This window comes from Penaeus japonicus, unplaced genomic scaffold (genome assembly GCF_977035675.1).
Source record: "Penaeus japonicus unplaced genomic scaffold, GWHDUDI00000001_assembly GWHDUDI00000018, whole genome shotgun sequence".
Lineage (NCBI taxonomy): Eukaryota > Metazoa > Arthropoda > Malacostraca > Decapoda > Penaeidae > Penaeus > Penaeus japonicus.
Window position 1 is genome coordinate 38,597,935 of NW_028234420.1, and position 7,680 is coordinate 38,605,614.

At 33.9% G+C, this 7,680-nt stretch overlaps 1 protein-coding gene across 1 annotated transcript; it reads right to left on the bottom strand.

The window, feature by feature from the left end:
- Positions 1 to 816: 816 nt before the first annotated feature.
- Positions 817 to 7,452, bottom strand: LOC147469946 (uncharacterized). The gene is made up of 3 exons (XM_086546366.1): positions 7,328 to 7,452; positions 1,588 to 1,717; positions 817 to 1,094 (listed from the first exon to the last, which is right to left on the bottom strand). The coding sequence occupies exons 1-3, from the start codon at positions 7,426 to 7,428 to the stop codon at positions 915 to 917; spliced, it is 411 nt and encodes a 136-aa protein (XP_086402492.1). The 5' UTR covers positions 7,429 to 7,452; the 3' UTR covers positions 817 to 914.
- Between the last annotated feature and the right edge of the window lie 228 nt (positions 7,453 to 7,680).

Consider the following 7,680-nt stretch of genomic DNA (forward strand, 5'->3'; position numbering starts at 1 on the left):
GTAGTTTATAGAAAAGGATTCTTTCTATATTCAGATATTTTCTTGGTCCTATAAACTCAAGCCATCAGATATTACCCTAGTCCTATAGTCATAATCCGCGATTATAGCAAAACCTATAGAAAAGCCTTCCATTCACCATGTTTTTATGTCTATGACTGACATAAAATAAGAAACCAACCGTCAGATGTGTGTCATGATTATTTTGTGGTTACTGCGCATGTGTTATGTTTTTTGTTTTTTTTTTCGTTCTCGCTTGAGTCAGTTTTCTCCTCGAATAACTTGTGATGGTTGTTGTTTGAAGGCCGGATGTCGCGATGTTTTTTGCAGGATTTTCTTTTTTCTTTTTAAAGATATAATTCATTTCGTGTTTATCTCACATAATTCAATACATGTACGTACACAGATTCCATATGTAGAGATACGTAGATAGATACATAGATAGATAGATAGAGAGATGGATAGAGATAGATAGATAGAGAGAGGTTGATTGAGAAAGAGGTAAAGAGAGAGACAGAGATAGATAGATAGATAGATAGATAGAGAGAGAGAGAGACTGATAGAGAGATAAAAGATAGATAAAGCGATTGTTTAGATATTTGTTGACGTGAGTCTATGCTTTGTGGCACGTGTCTGCTTGCAGGTATGTTTATACTAGATAAATATTCAGTTCAGACCGGAAGCAGTGTAATATCAGAAGAGATAAAACTGTCTTTATATTGGAAATAAGCTGTAAAATCTTTCTAACATCAAGAAAGGTTAATAATACAACTTATAAATGTTTCATTTGTAAAAAAAAGGCACTTCTGTAGATAATTTCCACAAATAATAATTTACATTACTTCACAAATATTACAACGGTGCCTATAATAAGAGCAAGACTGACAACTCCACACAATCAAGCTTTCGCGAACACCTCAGAAGAACTTTGGCGGCGGCACGAGCTGGGCGGCGTACTGGTCGAGGTCCACGTACTCCGAGTCCTTCATCGGCAAGGAGAGGATGAGCTCCTCAGCCTCCTCCTGCGTCAGAGCCTCTCCTTCGCATGTCATGAGGCGCACGAGCTCATCGCGGGACAGGCTACCCGGGGGTCGGAACTGAGGAGTCACGGTGAGTGAGGTTAGGGAGTCTATTAAGGGGAGACTGTTTTATTTAGTATTATAAAACCTGTCTTTCTATCTAGACATAAACACACACACACACGTACACGCACACGCACACGCACACGCACACGCACACGCACACACACACTTACATAATGTATGTAAGACTGTTTTATTTAGTATTATGATATATGTCTCTCTATCTACACACACACACACACACACACACATACATACACACACACACACACACAGCCACACACACACAAACTCACATAATACATGTATATATGCATAAATACGTGTGTATTTGCGTAACCACACAATACACCTAAACGAGAATACAAATATATACACATACACACACACATATCACAAACCATACATCATAATCATAATCACAAACTTCACACAACTCAAGGAAGGCAATCACCACACACGACCTCAAACTTAGAAGTCAACGAGCACTCACGAGGCACTCACTCACCCCAGATCGTTTCGTCTCGTACATTCCTTTACTCTCTTGCTGTGGCTGTGTCTCTGCCAGGTAATTCTTCCCTTCCTTTCCCAGCACTGCAAGGGCGCGAGATAATTCCTCCTTGTTGCTACTGGGGAATCTGAGGGAAAGAAAGAAAGAATGTGGTAAGGCGGTGGAGGAGTAGGTGTGAGAAGCGTTTGAAGGTCTTTGTTTTAGAGAGGGATTTTGAAGGTCTTTGTATAGAGAGGAATTTTGAAGGTCTTTGTTATAGAGAGGAATTTTAAAGTTCTTTGTATAGAGAGGAATTTTGAAGTTCTTTGTGTAGGGAGGAATTTTGAAGTTCTTTGTATAAAGAGGGATTTTGAAGTTCTTTGTGTAGGGAGGAATTTTGAAGTTCTTTGTATAAAGAGGGATTTTGAAGTTCTTTGTAGAGAAAGGAATTTTGAAGGTCTTTGTATAGAGAGGAATTTTGAAGTTCTTTGTATAGAGAGGAATTTTGAAGTTCTTTGTTATAGAGAGGGATTTTGAAGGTCTTTGTTATAGAGAGGGATTTTGAAGTTCTTTGTTATAGAGAGGGATTTTGAAGTTCTTTGTTTTAGAGAGGGATTTTGAAGTTCTTTGTTTTAGAGAGGAATTTTGAAGTTCTTTGTATAGAGAGGAATTTTGAAGGTCTTTGTTATAGAGAGGGATTTTGAAGTTCTTTGTTATAGAGAGGGATTTTGAAGTTCTTTGTATAGAGAGGAATTTTGAAGTTCTTTGTATAGAGAGGAATTTTGAAGTTCTTTGTATAGAGAGGAATTTTGAAGGTCTTTGTTTAGAGAGGAATTTTGAAGGTCTTTGTTATAGAGAGGAATTTTGAAGTTCTTTGTAGAGAGAGGAATTTGGAAGGTCTTTGTACAGAGAGGAATTTTGAAGGTCTTTGTACAGAGAGGAATTTTGAAGTTCTTTGTTATAGAGAGGGATTTTGAAGTTCTTTGTTATAGAGAGGAATTTTGAAGTTCTTTGTTATAGAGAGGGATTTTGAAGTTCTTTGTGTAGGGAGGAATTTTGAAGTTCTTTGAGTAGGGAGGAATTTTGAAGTTCTTTGTTATAGAGAGGAATTTTGAAGTTCTTTGTGTAGGGAGGAATTTTGAAGTTCTTTGTGTAGGGAGGAATTTTGAAGTTCTTTGTTTTAGAGAGGAATTTTGAAGGTCTTTGTATAGAGAGGAATTTTGAAGTTCTTTGTTTTAGAGAGGAATTTTGAAGGTCTTTGTATAGAGAGGAATTTTGAAGTTCTTTGTGTAGGGAGGAATTTTGAAGTTCTTTGTTTTAGAGAGGAATTTTGAAGGTCTTTGTATAGAGAGGATTTTTGAAGTTCTTTGTATAGAGAGGAATTTTGAAGTTCTTTGTATAGAGAGGAATTTTGAAGTTCTTTGTATAGAAAGGAATTTTGAAGTTCTTTGTTATAGAGAGGAATTTTGAAGTTCTTTGTTATAGAGAGGAATTTTGAAGTTCTTTGTGTAGGGAGGAATTTTGAAGTTCTTTGAGTTGGGAGGAATTTTGAAGTTCTTTGTTATAGAGAGGAATTTTGAAGTTCTTTGTGTAGGGAGGAATTTTGAAGTTCTTTGTATAGAGAGGAATTTTGAAGTTCTTTGTTATAGAGAGGAATTTTGAAGTTCTTTGTATAGAGAGGAATTTTGAAGTTCTTTGTATAGAGAGGAATTTTGAAGTTCTTTGTTTTAGAGAGGGATTTTGAAGTTCTTTGTGTAGGGAGGAATTTTGAAGGTCTTTGTATAGAGAGGAATTTTGAAGTTCTTTGTATAGAGAGGAATTTTGAAGTTCTTTGTATAGAAAGGAATTTTGAAGTTCTTTGTTATAGAGAGGAATTTTGAAGTTCTTTGTTATAGAGAGGAATTTTGATTCTTTGTGTAGGGAGGAATTTGAAGTTCTTTGGAGTGGGGGGAATTTTGAAGTTCGGTGGTATAGAGGGATAATTTTGAAGTTCTTTGTGTAGGGAGGAATTTTGAAGTTCTTTGTATAGAGAGGAATTTTGAAGTTCTTTGTTATAGAGAGGAATTTTGAAGTTCTTTGTATAGAGAGGAATTTTGAAGTTCTTTGTTTTAGAGAGGGATTTTGAAGTTCTTTGTGTAGGGAAGAATTTTGAAGGTCTTTGTATAGAGAGGAATTTTGAAGGTCTTTGTATAGAGAGGAATTTTGAAGGTCTTTGTATAGAGAGGAATTTTGAAGTTCTTTGTATAGAGAGGAATTTTGAAGTTCTTTGTATAGAGAGGAATTTTGAAGTTCTTTGTTATAGAGAGGAATTTTGAAGTTCTTTGTATAGAGAGGAATTTTGAAGTTCTTTGTATAGAGAGGAATTTTGAAGGTCTTTGTTTTAGAGAGGGATTTTGAAGTTCTTTGTGTAGGGAGGAATTTTGAAGTTCTTTGTTTTAGAGAGGGATTTTGAAGTTCTTTGTGTAGGGAGGAATTTTGAAGGTCTTTGTATAGAGAGGAATTTTGAAGTTCTTTGTATAGAGAGGAATTTTGAAGTTCTTTGTATAGAGAGGAATTTTGAAGTTCTTTGTAGTAGGGAGGAATTTTGACGGTCTTTGGTTTATAGACGTGGAATTTTGAAGGTCTTTGTATAGAGAGGAATTTTATTTTGAAGTCTTGTTGTAGGGCAGGAATTTTTTGAAGTTCTTTGAGTTGGGAGGAATTTTGAAGTTCTTTGTTATAGAGAGGAATTTTGAAGTTCTTTGTGTAGGGAGGAATTTTGAAGTTCTTTGTATAGAGAGGAATTTTGAAGTTCTTTGTTATAGAGAGGAATTTTGAAGTTCTTTGTATAGAGAGGAATTTTGAAGTTCTTTGTTTTAGAGAGGGATTTTGAAGTTCTTTGTGTAGGGAAGAATTTTGAAGGTCTTTGTATAGAGAGGAATTTTGAAGGTCTTTGTATAGAGAGAATTTGAGGTCATTGTTAGGAGAGGAATTTTGAAGTTCTTTGTATAGAGAGGAATTTTGAAGTTCTTTGTTTTAGAGAGGAATTTTGAAGTTCTTTGTATAGAGAGGAATTTTGAAGTTCTTTGTGTAGGGAGGAATTTTGAAGTTCTTTGTTTTAGAGAGGAATTTTGAAGGTCTTTGTATAGAGAGGAATTTTGAAGGTCTTTGTATAGAGAGGAACTTTGAAGTTTTTTGTTTTAGAGAGGAATTTTGAAGTTCTTTGTTTTAGAGAGGAATTTTGAAGGTCTTTGTATAGAGAGGAATTTTGAAGGTCTTTGTATAGAGAGGAATTTTGAAGTTCTTTGTATAGAGAGGAATTTTGAAGTTCTTTGTGTAGGGAGGAATTTTGAAGTTCTTTGTGTAGGGAGGAATTTTGAAGTTCTTTGTTTTAGAGAGGAATTTTGAAGGTCTTTGTATAGAGAGGAATTTTGAAGTTCTTTGTATAGAGAGGAATTTTGAAGGTCTTTGTATAGAGAGGAATTTTGAAGGTCTTTGTTTTAGAGAGGAATTTTGAAGTTCTTTGTATAGAGAGGAATTTTGAAGGTCTTTGTGTAGGGAGGAATTTTGAAGTTCTTTGTTATAGAGAGGAATTTTGAAGGTCTTTGTATAGAGAGGAATTTTAAAGTTCTTTGTTTTAGAGAGGGATTTTGAAGTTCTTTGTGTAGGGAGGAATTTTGAAGGTCTTTGTATAGAGAGGAATTTTGAAGTTCTTTGTATAGAGAGGAATTTTGAAGTTCTTTGTATAGAGAGGAATTTTGAAGTTCTTTGTGTAGGGAGGAATTTTGAAGGTCTTTGTATAGAGAGGAATTTTGAAGGTCTTTGTATAGAGAGGAATTTTGAAGTTCTTTGTTTTAGAGAGGAATTTTGAAGGTCTTTGTGTAGGGAGGAATTTTGAAGTTCTTTGTTATAGAGAGGAATTTTGAAGTTCTTTGTTTTAGAGAGGAATTTTGAAGGTCTTTGTATAGAGAGGAATTTTGAAGTTCTTTGTATAGAGAGGAATTTTGAAGTTCTTTGTTTTAGAGAGGAATTTTGAAGTTCTTTGTATAGAGAGGAATTTTGAAGTTCTTTGTGTAGGGAGGAATTTTGAAGTTCTTTGTTTTAGAGAGGAATTTTGAAGGTCTTTGTATAGAGAGGAATTTTGAAGGTCTTTGTATAGAGAGGAACTTTGAAGTTTTTTGTTTTTAGAGATGAATTTGAAATTTTTTGTTTTAGAGTGGAATTTTGAAGGTTTTGTATAGAGAGGAATTATGAAGGTTTTGTATAGAGAGGAATTTTGTGAAGTTCGTTGAATAGAGAGGAATTTTGAAGTTCTTTGTGGAGAGGATTTTGAAGTTCTGTGTTGTTAGGGAGAGTATTTTGAAGTTCTTTGTTTTAGAGAGGAATTTTGAAGGTCTTTGTATAGAGAGGAATTTTGAAGTTCTTTGTATAGAGAGGAATTTTGAAGGTCTTTGTATAGAGAGGAATTTTGAAGGGTCCTTTGTTTTAGAGAGGGAATTTTGAATTTTCTTTGTATAGAGAGGGAATTTTGAAGGTTTTTGTTTTATGTGTAGGGAGAATTTTGAAGTTCTTTGTTATAGAGAGATTTGAAGGTTTTGTATAGGAAGAATTTTAAAGTTCTTTGTTTTAGAGAGGAATTTTGAAGGTCTTTGTATAGAGAGGAATTTTGAAGTTCTTTGTGTAGGGAGGAATTTTGAAGTTCTTTGTTTTAGAGAGGAATTTTGAAGGTCTTTGTATAGAGAGGATTTTTGAAGTTCTTTGTAGAGAGAGGATTTTTGAAGTTCTTTGTATAGAGAGGAATTTTGAAGTTCTTTGTATAGAGAGGAATTTTGAAGTTCTTTGTATAGAGAGGAATTTTGAAGTTCTTTGTTATAGAGAGGGATTTTTGGTATTGTATTGGTTTGGTTGATATTGATTTAGAGTTATAAATAGTGCTATGAAGGTTACTAATAATATAGGATGTATGTTTAATGAGGGTTATAAGTAATGATATTGTCGGTACAGTAAAAGCTAATAAAAACAGTTCAAATAAGGAATAAATTTGTAATTATAATAATGATAATCGTAATAATTATAGTAATGATGTTACATATACCAATAAAGTAACGCTAACGACAAGCTAAACTCGAACTGTAGTATAAAGAAAAAAAAATATGTATATATATGTATATATATATATATATATATATATATATATATATATATATATATATATATATATATCCATGCAATATAATTTTGCAAATAAATCATGAGAACGGAGAGCTGATTATATGTCTCATCATGAAATGCAATCATTTTCTTTTGCATTTCCTAAACAAATATGATATCGAAATTGGGAAAAGACACATCCTTTATTTATTAGAAACATTTTATCCATTTCCTGGAGTAATATAATCACCTGCATTATCAATAATTTCTATCTAATCTTTACAGTTACAATCGACTTTTCATCATTCAATCCTATTGAATGTATCTAATACTTAGAGCCAAAATCTTTAAAATAAATCCAGTCATCTAACCTAGAGCATTTTAAATCCTCTTGTAAGAAATAGAAGGGAAAGGATAATAAGAGGAGGAGGAGAAGAAGAAGGAAGAAGAAAGAAAACATTCCAGCAAAATTAAATAACATCTAATAAGACAAAACTTCGCGAAGAAAGAATTCCAGTAAAACTAAGTAACACCTAAAAGACAAAGCTTCGTTTCATGTCAAAACAAAAGAAAAAAAAGAAAAAGAAGAAGAAGAAGAAGACGAAGAAGAAAAAAAAAAAAAACGTACCTTCTGTCCATTAAAAGTTTTTTTGCGATGGTGAGGAAAGCTGCCAGATGTACGGTGTTTGCACTCTCCTCCCCCACCATGGCGGCTACGGTCTTTCGCATCTCCGCTTCGGAAGGGACGAGGCCTGTGGTGTTTCAATCGTTGTGACTCTTAATTAGATAATTAGTAAGGAAAAAAAATAATGATGAACTTGTCATCGTCTATACAACGAGGAAATGCATGTCTTCCACACGCTGTGTGTGTGTGTGTTTTGTGTGTGTGTGTGTGTGTGTGTGTGTGTGTGTGTGTGTGTGTGTGTGTGTGTGTGTGTGTGTGTGTGTGTGTGTGTGTGTGTGTGTGTGTGTGTGTGTGTG

Excerpts from the sequence above, each read along its gene's own strand:
- LOC147469946 (XM_086546366.1), bottom strand. The coding sequence starts at position 7,428 with ATGCGAAAGACCGTAGCCGCCATGGTGGGGGAGGAGAGTGCAAACACC. Across the intron at positions 1,718-7,327 it reads AAACTTTTAATGGACAGAAG|ATTCCCCAGTAGCAACAAGG; the intron begins GTACGTTTTTTT and ends TCTTTCCCTCAG. Across the intron at positions 1,095-1,587 it reads ACGAGACGAAACGATCTGGG|TTCCGACCCCCGGGTAGCCT; the intron begins GTGAGTGAGTGC and ends GTGACTCCTCAG.